This window comes from Numenius arquata, chromosome 2 (genome assembly GCF_964106895.1).
Source record: "Numenius arquata chromosome 2, bNumArq3.hap1.1, whole genome shotgun sequence".
In the NCBI taxonomy this organism is placed as follows: domain Eukaryota; kingdom Metazoa; phylum Chordata; class Aves; order Charadriiformes; family Scolopacidae; genus Numenius; species Numenius arquata.
In genome coordinates, this window is record NC_133577.1 from 72,178,132 (window position 1) to 72,193,786 (window position 15,655).

At 42.9% G+C, this 15,655-nt stretch overlaps 1 protein-coding gene across 2 annotated transcripts in view; it reads left to right on the forward strand.

Annotated features, from left to right (window-relative positions):
* Window positions 1-6,577, forward strand: part of TXNRD1 (thioredoxin reductase 1) — a 41,599-nt gene extending 35,022 nt beyond the window's left edge. Inside the window, exons 14-15 of one of the 2 annotated variants that reach the window (XM_074144679.1) lie at window positions 1,556-1,690; window positions 4,925-6,577. In XM_074144679.1, coding sequence (XP_074000780.1) covers window positions 1,556-1,690; window positions 4,925-4,987 — 198 coding nt within the window. In that variant the 3' untranslated portion in view covers window positions 4,988-6,577. The remainder of the gene's footprint in view (window positions 1-1,555; window positions 1,691-4,924) is intronic. The other variant, XM_074144680.1, reaches the window with a different exon arrangement.
* The last annotated feature ends 9,078 nt before the right edge of the window (window positions 6,578-15,655 follow it).

Below are 15,655 nucleotides of genomic sequence, written 5' to 3' on the forward strand. Positions count from 1 at the left end.
TGTTAAAATGTATTCCTGTTAAGATAGTGGCATAGAGTTATCAGTCCTAAAAAACTTTTGGATCTATTTTACCTATTTTCTTTAATCATTAGATATAGATTTATCTTCCTGCAGTCTTTCTAAGCATCACATCACAATTTTTGTAAAATTTGCAAACCTGTCTGATTTTGCCCATCTCCTCTTTCTGAAGGAGTTTGCACTAGTGTGGAAGCTATTTTAGAACCCATGGTTATGTTCCTAATCCAAAGTTACATAAGAAAATGAAAAGGCTTAATGGTGTTTTAAAGTGGTTCATTAATTTGTTTCCATGTCTTATCCTGCAAATTTGGAATATATTTAAACATCTAGGGGTAGAGTTGAAAAGTTACTCTGGATGAAAAATAGTTGAGTAACTTTTTAAAACTGTAGTTACCTCAGTTGCATTACAGTTTATTTTTACATATGTCCATACTTTTAAAGGAAAGTAATGGTAATTCCATTTTCGTTATTACCTAATTATAGCTTTTCTTCTTTAAATAAACCCTGTGGTAAATCTCACTCCTCCTTTTACTGAAAGAAAAATAACGTTTCAGTGTACTGAAACGCCCTTATATGTGATATTTAGTGGGAGGAGCGGAAAACTTCTGATACCCAACTAGGCTGCATCTATGCTCAGCAAAATCCGATTAATGCCCTGAAAGCCACCAAAGCCCACAGCAGTTGGCATTTGCTAAAGGAGACTTGCTTTTGTTAGAGAAGCAAGCTTTTTATTAAGAAAAGCAGGTCAAGTCAGTACAGCTTGTTCTATTGACTGTTTGCAGAGGATATATGTGCAGTTTGACATAATTTGCAGTTGAACAGTAGTATAGATATGAGAAGTGTGAAGAAACAGTATTGTCCTTGTAACTGGATGTCTTTCAGTTTGTTTTGCCAGTCTCTAAGGATATTCTGGAGGCATATTCATATTCCCAATGACAGCAAACGCTGCAACAAGAGCAGTCATCAGTTTAGTTACAGTACAGTTCTTGACACATCTGGGTAGCCAGAACTTTACCTTGTGGCCCTTTCCCGTAAGCAAATATTGAACTGAAAGTTCTTCAATAGATACGCACCACGTACCCGCCCAGCACAGGCCCTGATGTTGCAAACCTTTGTGCAAGGTGCTCATCTTTACTTAGGCAAGTGGTCTGTTGGAATGAGTGGGATAGCTTGCCTGAATAAAATTTAAATGCGTATTTGCAATTTGGACATACACTATAATGCAACATAGGCCATGGTGTGTGTTAAATTTGCATGCTGTTGATGTAAACAGAGGACTCCTGCACAAAACTTCGTGAGGAAGCCCATTCTTGAGTTCCTAGTTGAATCGTTTCCTTTTTGGAGAGAGAACAAAATTATACCCATTATCTCCCATCTATTGGTGCTAATGATAGTTCACATTTGTGTGGTTTCATTAATTTGTGGTGTGTTTTGTGAACTGATGAAATGATATACTCTGAGTAAGAAAATCTTACACATTATCTGAAGTGAACTGAATGCATGACTCTGCTTGTATTTGATTACCTTCGGTATTTAGGAGAGAATCATTGGTTTCCATTTCCTTGGTCCAAACGCTGGAGAAATCACCCAAGGGTTTGCAGCTGCTATGAAATGTGGGGTGACAAAAGAACAGCTGGACAGCACTGTAGGAATTCATCCCGTCTGCGCAGAGGTTTGTATATGAAGTCGCCTCGTATCTCAGTTTTTGTAGCGTTCTGGGCTAAGGTGTTGGAAATCTAAACAGCAGAGCTCTATTAAAGAGGTCAGAATTTGGGGGTATGTAGGAGGGAGGGAAGGACAGGAAATTATCTCTTTTTGATATTTAGAAACCTACCATTTAGGTTTAATCTGGGATTATTGGTTTTTTAGTGTGTTAATTTGTGAAGTGTTTATGGTCTCCCCTAATCCACTGCTCCCTCTGCTGGGAAGTATAGAATTTTCAAAGATAAAGGCTTCAAATACTATTTCTGCTAAAGTGGTTATCAAAGGTAGTTTTTTTAATATATGTGTACTCAAAATAGGCTTATAAACTGGTGCTATGGGAGGGGACCAGCTACGTGACAATTATTTCTACTAATTTCTGCCCTTTTAAAGATCTCTCCTTTACTCTCAAGGACTTGACTTTTGAAGTGATGTACACAAGGCCACACCATCATTATTTTTTTTTTTCTTGTGTTTTTCTTGTTGTTCCTCTTTAATGAAGGGCTTAATTTTCTCTACTGGGTGGGGGACAGCTTCTCCCAGGTATAAATCAGAGATGCTGCCCTGATTTTCATGGTATTAGGGTCAGTTATATGACCTGAGGATCCCTGCAAAAACTGTCTATTGCTTTTGTGGGTCTTTGCACAGAATCTTTGTTTTTACTTTCATGTGTGAGGTAAAAGAGAGCACCAGGATGGTGGTGGTCTACAGAAGTGAAGTCCACTGCTCTTGTTTTGTGTTTCCAAAGTGATACAATATAAGCAATATAATATGAGCTCTGTTAATGGAATGGGCTACTAGCAATGTGAATCACCTTCAAAGCATCTGCAATACCGATTCTGTTTTTTTTTCCTGTAGTATCATCTAATGGTGTTCTTGAAAGCCCTTAAAGAGGGGTAGCAGGTCCTTATCTTACCAGAGGCCCTGTGGAGGGGGAACTCCGAGTGAGGCATTCAAACCTGTGAACTCAAGCAGGATATTAGCGTATGCAGTGTGAAGAGAGGATGATAGTCATAATTTATTCTGGACATCTGAGCTGCTAAAATTGGAACTGAATAGAGTGATGATTAGGCATAATTTAGGGAGGTAATTTCAGATAATCATATTTGTTTGAGTGGGGGGGGAAGAAATTGGCTCAGGAGAAATACACTATTTAAAATCTCCAGGGAACAGCAATCATTTTTAGTGCCAGTCTTCAAAAGGTTTTTTTGTGCCTGTTACTTAATTTAATCTCTTCAGCAGTAAACAAAAATCAAAGTGCAAGATGGTACTCTTTGATTAAAAAATGCTTAAAAATTGTTTGGAATTTGTAAGGACTGTGCATATTTGGATGAATAGAATGATGGATAATATTTGCATTATTTTTATCTTACATCCATGTAAAAACAAAGGAAAATGAAGTCTGATCTGAGCAGGAAAGGGGCAGTGTTGCAAGGTCAAATGCTGACATCTTCACTGATATTAATACTAATTCATTTCTCAAAGAGCCTCCTGCGAAACATGGTATTGCTCAACTTGAAGAAGACTGTAAGACCAAGGTTCCCATTTCTCACTGCTTACAAATTAGAGCCAGATTTCACTTCTTTTATTTGAGCAGTGTTTTATTCTGCAGAAAGCATGAGTTCTGGAGGGAATGTCTTGCAAAGCACACGTAAGTGTGAGCATGGAGTTGGTGAGACTTCACCCTTACAGAGAATTACCTCTCAGCCTAGACTGTTCCCTGTTGCTTGAAATACAGGCGTGTTCTAATTGAGCATCTGTGATGAAGAGAAAGTGTCTTCTGAAAGCTGGGGTGATTATTCCAGTTAGCTAATGACAGCTTTCCAGCCATTGGATCTAAGGCTTTGTCTTCATTTGAATAACTAACAAATTCTATCACAAAAAAAAACCCTCATGTTTCCAATAACTATTAAATTAGTCCCAGCTGGCTTACTGGAGTTAGGGAGTTATGTGGTCCCCACAGCCGTTGGAACTGGCGAGCACACCCAGAGCTTGCAGTCTGGCCAAGAAGAAAGCAGATAAATTTTGGGCTTTTTAATCTTTGTCTTTCAAAGAGAAATAACAATAAATGGAGATTCCCATATGTTGTCAGTCTGTGGATGAAAACTGAAGAGTTAGAAACCCTGTCTCAAGCCGTGCACTATAGTTTAAATATATTGCTGCTGTTCTGCTATATATATTGGACATGCATTTGTCTTCCTGATTTGTGCCTAATGCTTTACATGCTTATAGAAAGTAGAAGAGGTATATCATTTATTGATGTTTCCTCAAGAGCTGCTAGCAGCCTTAATGCAGCAAAGCTACTGCTTAGAGAACTGTAGGGCTTTCAGATCCACATTATCTTTAGATGCGTCAGTGTTATTTGCATAACTGAAATGTGTATATACTTTATTCTGTGCTAAGTTTATTCTTGCTGGGAGATGGCTTTGATGATAGCTAATTATTGCAACTTTGAAGCATTTAGATAGAAGTGAGTTTGATTTCCTTTTTTTCCTTTCTATGTTATATCTATGCAAAACTATGCAATATTTGCATACTGAAGTTCTAATATTAAACAAGGTTTTGTAGAATTCTTGAATTTCGATACCTTTTAATTTTACAATAATGATTCTCAAATAGGTTGTTTCCATAATGTGACTTGAAAGCAGAAAAGATTGGACTTTTTCAAACTAGATTTACTAAGTATTTCTTAGATATTGTCCAGAGGATACAGATCCCAGACATAATACCTACATCAGCAATCAGTTCCACGTTTCTGTAATATCTAGAAAGGTACAGAGGCAAAATTTATGTGCTCTGCAAATACCGTAGCCTCGGGTTAACTTCACTTTCCCAACAAAGAAGTTATCTTTGAGCCATAAAGACGCTTATTCATTAGAAGTACAGACTGGAGTTTATTATTGCTGAGCTCATTCCCACTGTAAAAACTTAGGAGGATTAAGACAAAAGGTGGTACAAAGCCATGTGACTTCCTTAATTCTTTATTTTCCGCTGTAAAAAAAAGACCATATGGTAAATGAAGAGAACAAAGGGTGTTTGTATGTGTGGGTGCTATTTAGGGGCAAGGATTTTAAATGTATGTTTTTTCATTATTATTTTATTACTTTAAGAAATGACTGTGGGTTTGAGCATTATGCCCATGTTGATCTTCTAGAAGAGGAAATTCATTATAGCCATACTAAATGTTGTCTGTCTTCCTCTAAAGATATTCACCACTCTGACCGTGACAAAGCGTTCTGGGGAAAGTACCCTTCAGGCTGGATGCTGAGGTTAAAGACCCCCATTCTTGTTATTGCCAGAGACTGACTTTCATCGCAGCGGCCAACTTGAGCAATTCAGAAGAAAAGTTTTGGGATAAGTCATCCTCGTTCATCTGCAGAAACGCATAGATCTTAATGGCAGCATTCCCTTATCCGCAGAAGAGCAGTGTGGGAGTTGGTCACTTGCGGTGATTGGCTGGCAATTAGCAATGCAATGGGAATATTGACTATCAAGCTGTTGCTTAGCAGGGCATTTAACAAATGCCTTCATGAAGTCATAGCCTGAAGCCTGCATTGTCTGGTGGGCAGTGATGGAAGAACTGCTAGCACAGCTGGACAACAGCTGGTTTGGCTTGGTTTTATTCCTCTCTGGTTTCTTACCTGAACAAAGAACTTCCGAACCGAAGAATATTACCACAAGTTCAGATCATTGTGTAGTGCCTTTGTGTACTAGGTTATAACACAGCAATTGCAAGGTCTCCTCAGGAGCATGCATTTTAGCAGCTCACGTGCCTATGGAGGGGAAATTGTGTCTACATGCCTGATTGTGAGGAAGAAGACATCCTTGGACAAAAATTTTAGTACCATCAAGAATAATATATTTCTTGGCTTCCAAACTGACTCTGTTGAGAGATTTTATTTTTAGAAAAACTTATTTGTGAAAATGTTCTCCCTGGTGAGAAAGGAAAATACTTTTTATGAAGCCCTGGTTATGCAGAAGGGTTGCTTTTTTCCCCTGATGGTAACATATATATATGCATATAACACAGATGTGATCATCTTAGCTTTATTGTGCAGCTTACGTAATCATAATTAATCCAGTTTGGAACAGACAGAATTCCAAAATGCAACTCTCTGCAACTTTATTCAATGTGAATAAATTCTTCCTTTCCAGGTGAGCTATCATATGCTGCACCATTTCAGGTCTGAATTGGCCACTTTGGACACAGCAGTACTGAGATTTCCCCTCGGATTAATAGGCCTGTAGAATAAAAAAAACAACCACCAAACAATGTCCCCCCCAAACAAACAAGCAAACAAAACCCCCACCCAACCTCCAAAAACAACAGTGAAAAATTTTCAATGTAGATATGGTCTTAAAAGCTGTACTTAGTTCCATGTGTGCATTGGTTTATATTTAATTAAGAAAACAATACTTTTAAAATAGAGGTTTCCATGAAAAATAACTGTCTTGAATATTTCTCCTGTGTTGGATGAACTGCATACATATGTATCAAGAAATGGTAAAAATGTCTCTTTGTAATGGAAATGAATGTGCTTTTTGATCTGTTTTTTCATTTCCCTCTGTTTTAGCAGAAAGGTTCAGATTATTTTATTAAATGGCTCTTGGGAATCTAGTAGTGTGGTGGAAATAGGGGGTAAAATCTCTAGCCCTCTGGGAAAAACACCTTGTGCCTAAATTTCTACCTGGTAACAAATTCATGTATTTCTACTGAGATTTCTAGAATAGTGTTTTAAGTTATTTTTATAAACTCATACGTAACTGAAGGATTTCTAAATGTGTTTTGTATGGTATCAAGAATGGTCTGTGATGGTGTTTTTCTGGCCAGTTTATTAAATAAATTGAATATTTGCACAAACAGATGCTTATTTTGATGCCTCTTCCAAGCAAGGAAACCAGGTGATAGCAAGACAACATGGTTTTTTTTAAAGGCCAGAGGAGGGCACCTTGATAAACCCAGCTGTGATTTGTCTCAGTCTTTTGAATTTTGAAGGTAGATATTTCTCTGAGAAACAGAGTTCGGGGCTATTTTATGTGCATTATTTTGCATGTTAAACGTATGAGAAATACATATTTAAAACAAGTAAATTAATTAGGAAACCAACCTTCCACTGTTTGCACTAGCTGCCATCTAGATAACTTCTAAAAACCCAGGAGTGTGGGTGGCTGAGCTGTTGAACAGCGTAACTGTTCATATTTAAGCACACGCATGGCAGCATTTTCAGGCAAGTCTGTAGGAAAGTCAGAGCCTGGAGCGTAGGGAATAAAAGACGTGTATGAGCTTGGCTTTGCAAGATTGGACCCACATGTATCTGTTCCCGTGGGTCATGTCATCATTAATAATGTGCATTTTTACACTAGTCACTTAAAATTCAGTGCTGTTGGTTTTAATAAATTTTATTTTTTACTTTAAAACTGGGAGGCTTTGTTTTGGTTTGTTTTGGTTTGGTTTTTTGTAGGGCTTTTTCCTTTTTTTTTCTCCAGAGGAAAAAACATTTTCAGGTGTGTTTGTGTGTCATCTGTGCATGATGATAGAGATATGTAATATATGACAGCATCACATAAGGATGTATTAAATGCCAAAGCAAAGTATTTAGTACTTACATCAGATTAAGCATACATTTGGTAATGCATGCTTTGGAAGTATATACTAGAAAATGTAATAAGTTAAGCAGTATGTATATTCAGCTAATATTCATTAGTTACTAACATTTTTTTTTTAACTCTTACCAGACTGTAAGTGAGAATTGTCCTGAGATATCACAGATAAAAATGCAGACAGCGGATTTCACAAACTTTAGCGGGGAATTTGTAGAGTTTCACTGGCAGCTCCAAGAATTACTATTTTATTTTATTTTAATTTTACATTTTTTAAACTTCCCTGACCCGAGCTGATCGTTCCCCTTTTACCCCTTTCCCCTTGCTGTGAGTTGTTGGCATGCCCCTCACTTTCCTGTAAGTCTTGTGTTCAAACCTGTATCCTGCCTTCCCTCCTCCAAGACCTGCTGCCTCCCGGAGACCCAGCACAGGAGACTCTCTACTTGCAGAGCCCTACGCTGGGGCAGGACCAGCTTCAGAGGAGGCGGATCTCCTGAAGTTGTGATGGGCACTGGTGGTTTCACAGTAGGGTAGGTGTCTTGCTGTGCCTTTGGGAAGACCTTGCCCTCGTCAAGCCTGCTAATGATCGTGTCTCTGGCCGTGCCACTGCGGCATGTCCCTTGCTCTACGATGCCACGTGGCAGCTGGTGGATGACTGTAGGAGAAAAGCCGTGCACGCCGTGCCAACGCAAGAGTGTGAAGAAGGGGCCAGATGGCGGAGTCTTTCGCGTAAAACTTGATAGACTCCTGTCGGGTCAAAATGCGGTATAAATGTTTGTGGCAAGATGGCAGCTCTGATGAGAGTGACGTTTCAGAAGCCCTTTCTCTTTAAAGACTGGTTTTTCTGATTGCTCAGTTATCCTCGATGTGGGATGGTGCGAGACTGCTTTCTTGCCAAGGCCTATTTGGCCTCCAGACATAAATTAAACCTAAAAAAAAAAAAAAGCAGAAAGGAGGCACCGAAGGATCTGCTACACCACTGGCCTCCCTTCTGCATGCACAAAATGGCGAAAGGTCCCTGAGGGATTTCCATCCCGGAGGCAGCGGTTGTGTCAGGACGGGGTTTTGGTTTGGGGGCTGCAGGTGGGGAGGTGGGAATGGAGTCGGGGCTTGGGCATTGACGAGAGAGGGTGGGAAGGCATTGTGTGGTGTGAGGCGAGGAAAGGCAAAGACAAAGTGCAGGGCAGCAGCTGCCATGTTGTCTGTGAGGGGAGGAGCAGAGGGCCTGGGCTGGGGGGAAGGTGGCTGAGAGCCCTCCCCAGAGACCGCTGAGTCTGGAGAAAGCAGGAGGGTCTCCATAATGGCGGGCTGCCTTTTCTCTGGGCCCATTCTGTGAGGCTTGCGGGAGCCTGCAGATCTGAAACTGCGTTTTGCTGGGCTGGGGTGTTGAGGCCAAACCCAAAGGTGGCTCCGGAAAGTGCTTGTTGCCAAAGGGCCAGGGGGACACTGCTGGCTGCCCTCAGCAGGACGCTCCTCTCCCTCCCCACAGTGGGTGAAAGATGCCCTTTTGGAGGTGAGGGGCGGCTTTATTCTGGGGGACTGCAAGGCCTTGGGGCCAGGTGTGGGCAGACAGCTGTGCCTGGGGACTTACTGCTGGTGCCCAGAGGAATGGCTGTATCTCTTGAGGAGAGATGGCCGTGACCTGCTGGTCCACCATCTTGTCCTGGTGACAGGCATGGCCTGTGGGCTGCCAGGCCTCGCTCAGCCCCAGGTGGCAAGGGTCCCGCTTGCCCATAGGGACAAGAGGAAATGGCCTCAAGTTACGCCAGGGGAGGTGTAGATTGGATATTATGAAAAATTTCTTCACTGAAAGGGTTATCAAACATTGGAACAGGCTGCCCAGGGAAGTGGTGGAACCGCCATTCTTGGAGGTATTTAAAAGACAGGTAGACGTGGTGCTGAGGGACATGTAGTGGTGGTTCTGGCAGTGTTAGGTTGATGGTTGGACTTGATGATCTGAAAGGTCCCTTCCATCCTAGGCAGTTCTGTGATTCTATGAGAGCTCAAAGGGCTCTTGGGCTGTTCACTATTTATGGAAGTAAGATTGACATATTTGCATATTGACCACAGTACCAGTATTGCTCAAGTTAGCCTTGGGCTATTGTGTTGATATCTGTCTCCCCAAAACCACGTTGAGCCAGGTGCAGCCATCACCTGCAGACCCAGATGGACAAAACCCATCATTAAACCATATTGCTAAGCACTATGTCTACCCATCTTTTAAATACCTCCAGAGATGGTGACTCCACCACTTCCCTGGTCAGCCCATTCCAATGCTTGACAACCCTTTCAGTGTAAAAATCTTTCCTAATATCCGATCTAATCCTCCCCTGGTGCAACTTGAGGCCATTTCCTCTTGTCCTATCGCGTGTGACTTGGGAGAAGAGACCGACCCCCGCCTCTCTTTTCAGGTAGTTGTAGAGAGCGACAAGGTCTCCCCTCAGCCTCCTTTTCTCCAGGCTGAACAACCCCACCTCCCTCCACCACTCCTCATAAGACTTGTGCTCTAGACCCCTCACCAGCTTCATTGCCCTTCTCTGGACCCACTCCAGCACCTCAATGTGTTTTTTGTGGTAAGGGGCCCAAAACTGAACACAGCACTCGAAGTGGGGCCTCACCAGCGCCGAGTACAGGGGGACAATCACTTCCCTAGTCCTGCTGGCCACACTATTCCTGGTACAGGCCAGGATGCTGTTGGCCTTCTTGGCCACCTGGGCACACTGCTGGCTCATATTCAGCCGGCTTCCACTGCACGGCAGCCAGGATCTCCCCTTGAGCAGGGATGCCTGGTCAAGATTTACTTCTTGAGATTTAGCGATTCCTTGCTGCAACAGATCCGTGGTAAGTGACTAGTAGCATGCTAAACTTTGAAATCTGAGCTAAGTGATATAAAGGATTGATTTTGCATAAATAATCCTTTAGATATAAACTGTTGACCAAGTCTGGAACTAGGACTGGATCCAGCCGCACCCAGACTCCTTTCTGAGAAGGAGTTTAGAAAGCAAGGGGGTCCTTTCTGAGCCTTGTGACTCAACGGGAGGGTCTCCCTGAGAGTTCGTTCTGTGTGGTAAATAACGAAGTGTGCCTTTCCACCTCAAATCTTGTTAGAATACTGGCACATTTACTATCAAACTTTGTCAAATCCCTGGTTCATCAATAAATGTATTGCTGCTTCTCTCTGCAAGTGAAGTGCATTGCTCCATCCGCGACAGAAAGGAAGGAAGATCCCAGAGGGAGAAACTGCACGACACAAGTTAACACTGTGTAGTGTGGTAGCGTAACCACCTCTTGCAAGGGGGCTGGTCACCCCAACACCACTGACATAGTTGAAGATCAAAGCACACAACTTGTAGTAACTTCCCCTGGTGTGCAGGGAGGCCGTGAGAGAGCCGTGTGTGGCAGAGGGCAGCGCCATGGTGGCAGTGGCAGGACAGATGCAGAGAGGCTTGCACCGTCCTTGTTTGTGTTTTTCTTGGCTCTGCCAGCCCTGTTTCTCCCTTAGCTTGACAGCTGCTAAAAATAATCACCTTAAATTAATGGCTTATGGTTGCATTAAACTGTTAAATTTGCACTGGTCACTCCAACGCTGCACAACAAAACTGCTGCTCATTGCACATTTATAGCTTCAATGAGATTCCTCGAGGTTTCTTTTCCATAGCTGAAGTCAGACGCACAATGCTGATTGCACAAGCATTTGTTTTTTCTTAGGGCAGCGTTTTCTCTAATTAGAAAGAACCTCAACTTGGCTGAGCTGGATTTCAGAGCTTGCGAATCACGAGCGTTGTGTGTCTCTTGGAGCTCTGGCAGAAGTCACGGATCTGGATGCCCTAAAGTCAGGCTGGCGCCTGCACCTCAAGGACTCAATCCAGGCCCAGCCCCATGAGGCTGCTGGAGGGTGTGGGGGGCTCGGTGCTTCGCAAGAGGCAAGAGATGGATGTTGATCACGTGGGATTAAAGTCCCTGTTTCTACACCTTGTTCCTGTGGTCCTGTGTGGTGCTGCATTGTGTATCAAACTGAGGGGTGACATGGGGTTTGATTCAAAATGTTTGCTTCCAGCAGTAGGCTTCAATTCCCTCCTGCTGTGGAGCTGTCATTCTCCCTTTCTTCATCATTAGCTTCTCATTTAGAAAGGCTGAGTAATGACCATCATAGCTGTATCACAAGTACATGCCATGTCCTGCCTGCTTGACCCAACATGGTAGAGTGTTTGTGGAGGCTGGGCCAGGAACCTGTGGTGCCCTTGGCCGACACACTGGTCTCACTTAGCTCCACCTCTCCATCCCCCGGTCCACAGGCTCCGTCATGTCTCCATGTCTTGTGCAGTGGGAAACTCCCCTTGAAAAGACATGTTGGAGCAGGGTCAGCTCAGGACGGCTAGAAAGGTGTCCATGTTTGAGATGTGCGGTACTCCCTGAGAGCTTCAACGCCAGACTCACGGGTTATTTCTGGAGGATGTTTGGTGGGCAGAACCTGCCGTGGGGCTGGCATGGGTGAAGGCTGCTTCTAGGAGCTACCTCTGAAGATAACCTCACCTCAGGACCCCTCTGAGCAGCTCTTACTGCAGGGCCAGAAGAGAAAATGAAGCAGAGATGGTGCTAACCCTGTTAAATGTGTTATTTCAACAAGTCTGACAGATGGGTATCAGCCTATATTTATTTCTCTGCTCTCTGAGGTGCAACGTTCAAAGAAAACAATGGAAAATGTATGTGGCTCTGTGCTCAGACAGCTATTGGGCTCAGTTTAATGCCTTGGGCCAATTAAAGCACAGTTGTTAGGCTGGGACACTAGATGGGAAATACGTGGGGGTGTGTGCATGAGTGCCTTCCAATTTAGGAAGACAAAAATGAAAAATTCATGTCAAAGTAAGAGCTAGACTCTTGACTAGGCTGGAGATGTGTACGTGAACCATCAGCTGGGTATGCTCTGAAGTACCTTTGAAGGTAAAGTCATGGTGGAAATCAAAGCAACCTGAAAAGAAAACTGGTGGGGAAGTTGCCATAAAGCACCTTAAAGTGATGTCTCTGTTTTAGACACGCTGCCTCCTACAAATTAGATAGAAGAAAAGAGACACACTGAGGAAATGTGAGATGCTACTGATTTTCTTAGAACAAGAGGAATGGTACCGACTCCTATTTAAATCTTGCAGAGCTTTAAAACTCTGTGCCGATACATATGTACTTTTGCTTTAATCTGCTTCTCACTTTTCTCCCTTTGTTTCCTTACCAAGTTTTTGCTGTTTTAGACTTGTCTTGGGGAGTTGTCCCAGCACATGCTCGTAGCGGTCCTAAAATCATAAAACTTGTGGGAAAGGCAAACAAGGAGCAATGAGTCACCATTTCTCACCATACGACAGCTACGGCTAAAGAAGGAAGGCTGGGTTTTTTCCTGCTTTACACACAACTAAATGGAAGTCACTGCCACAGGATGTTATAGTCTAAAAATACACCTGTGTTGAAAAAGAGATTAACCGTATGCATGCAAGATGAGAGGTTAGTAAAACAATGATCTGGCTGTAGCTTATGGTGCAGGATGCCCTTAAACCACTGAGGACTGGAGGCTTAGGTGGGAGGAGAACCTACAGGAAGCATCAGTGTATATTCAATGTGGGTTTTTTATATAATCTTTAACTAATCATCTTCTCCTGGGAAACAGGATATCACATTAAAGGGACCTATGGCATAGGCTCTTCATCTCTTCATGCTTAGTATTGCCCTCCTTGCGGTCTGGTTTGTTCAAGCCTTTCCAAAGAGATTTATAATTCCTTGGTCTTTTTGTGGCTCAAACTTTTCATACCTCAAAGCTTTCCCCTACAAGTGCTCTCTGCCCCAGGGGATGAGTTGGAGGGAGGGCAACGTGACGGCTGAACCACAAAGGTTTCTACTTGGGTCTGTTCCCCAGAGATACCTCCAGTCCACTCAGACCTTTCTGTCCCTCAGATGGCATCTTCACTTGCCACTTCCCGGTGTCAGCGTTGAACTTCCTGAGTTGGGGCATTGCCCACTTGTCAGCCTCTCTCATCTGAGCCAAAAGCACGTCTTTTAGATTCTCAATGAGCAGCCTGAAGTAATAAGGGATGAACTTAAAGTAAACCTGTGCCAATCATATCAAAATTTAATTAAATATCCTCCCAGGATATTTTTAATAGTTGAACTAAATTGGTTTAACTGGCATCTTTCATTCAATCTCTGCAATGCGTAATACTTGCAAGGCATCTCTTGCTTTTTCTTTTTAGTATAAAAGGAAGCTTTTTTGAATGAAGTGTTTGAGTTTACAAAAGGTTTGTTTCCTATGACAGTTATTGTTAGCCCTGCAGTTTATGCGCACGTTGTTTTGTTTCCATTTTGGAGTCGTCCTGGTACGGCACAGATGTTGCAAGGTGCATTGGTACTGTCACTAAAGAGCGTCCAGTTCTTCTCCAACGGTGCTGTGAGCTGAATTGACGGCTCTGGCATGCAAAAATGGCTTTATCCTGTCCAAGGTCTCTAAATGGAATTATCCTGCCCAAGATCTCTCAGCCAAGAGAGGTGTAACGCTGCCTCTACTTGTGGGTGCTCTTGCACATGGCTGCCGGGAAGCCCCCCATGTCTCTGTCCTGGCTGCTGATATCAACCACTGTGGACACAGAAGGGTTATAATAATTGTCTCTGGAGGGTGACTTGTACTGGAATCTGCAAACTCAGTTGCCTGCAGAGCTCACTGCCAACATGCTTTTGTGGAGAAAGGGCTCTTTCGGTATGTATTGTATGGGAGGGGCTCTCTCCACCTGGCCCTGAGTTCATCTGTTATACAGTTTGGTGGGTTTTCTTCTCGGTTCCTCTCCCCTCCTTTCCTGAATGAGGAAAAACTCCACCAAAACAAAAAAAAATGTAATAGATCAAGAATCAAACCCATGAAAGATACAAATTGTTAATGGGGAGCTGTGTTCTGCCCTCCTTTCCCCTCCCCCAGGTTAATTGTCTGAGGACTGAAATGGCTCATCAAGCAGCCAGATGAGAAGTAGAGGAGGAAGTGATAGAGTGGGAGGACAGGAGAATAGGGTCAACCTTTTTGGTGACAACTAATCAAACAGATCAGCTCAGCCCATTTCACCTCCAGAGAGGGCAAAATTCAATGCCTAATACCTGTGGAGTCGGAACTGTCGTCTTTATCTTGGCTGCTGAAATTCCAGTTTTAGGGAAGATTTACTCTGTCTTCCTGTTCACAGTGGTTTGGAAGCAAACGATTTAACTTGACCATTACTACTCTTTACAGCTCCAGGATAGTGTGGATGGGCTATCTAGAGCCAGAATGTGTCTCCACAGCCTGGTGGCTCAGTAGCTGGTTTGTTTGAAAGCTCATCCACACAAGCTGCTTGACTCCAAAAGGCATTAGTCTCTAAATCTGCACTGCCATAAAATAAAAGCCAAATAGAAAATCTCTACTGCGTGCAATTAAGGCTCCATCTGTAATCAGCACATCTACTGTAGAACACAGGTTCTCAGTCTTGAGTGTTGGTTTCCTACCACACAACCAAGGAACAGGTGGCCATTTTCTTGCTGACTTGGAGGAAAGGAGTTGGTGGCCCTGCCCCACAGCTTCAAAGAGGTGGTTCAAAGAGGTGGCATTCACAGGTGGGGCTGGCCATCTCTGTTCTGGGACACCAAGCTGCAACTACACCAAGCAACTACAACGGCAACTCAGTCACCGCAGAAATTCTGTGGATGTTGCAGATTTGTAGGAAATTTCAGCAGCTTGTTTCTTCATGATTTCTTTTCATACTCGCTGTTGAGCCTAAAATCCCACAGATAGATAGACTCTTTTGGTAGCATTTGTCCCTTTTTTTGTGGTGGGTGGAAGTATAGAGATTTGTGGATTAGTGCTCAAGGGGATAGAGACAGACACAGACATATCTTTCCCTTGAAGATCTTTATTGATACATTTTAAATAAAATTTTATCTGAATTTTACATGACATGGGAGTTTGATATGGAGAACATGTGGAGCTTCATCCACATGATCCACACCCATTCCTAGTCATCCAACTTGACAGCAAATACTCAGAAGATGATGTCATTTTAGTAGGATGTCTCACTGAGACTCTCAAGTTTTCTACTGCAAAACTGCTTCTTCTTTCAATGGCCCCAGTGGTATAAAACATAAGCAGTTGGGAGAGGGCTTCTGTCACACTGAGGTGAGCCAGAAGTGGAAACCATTTAAACACAATGCAGGTTTCTGTATTAATTAGGTTACGATCCCGGTGTCAGCCAAGACCCAGGCTGGCTTGGCATAATGACAGTGCCAGTAGCAGTCCACATTTCTAGCTCGTCTTGTGCTCTTTGCACAGTTTGGAAACTAC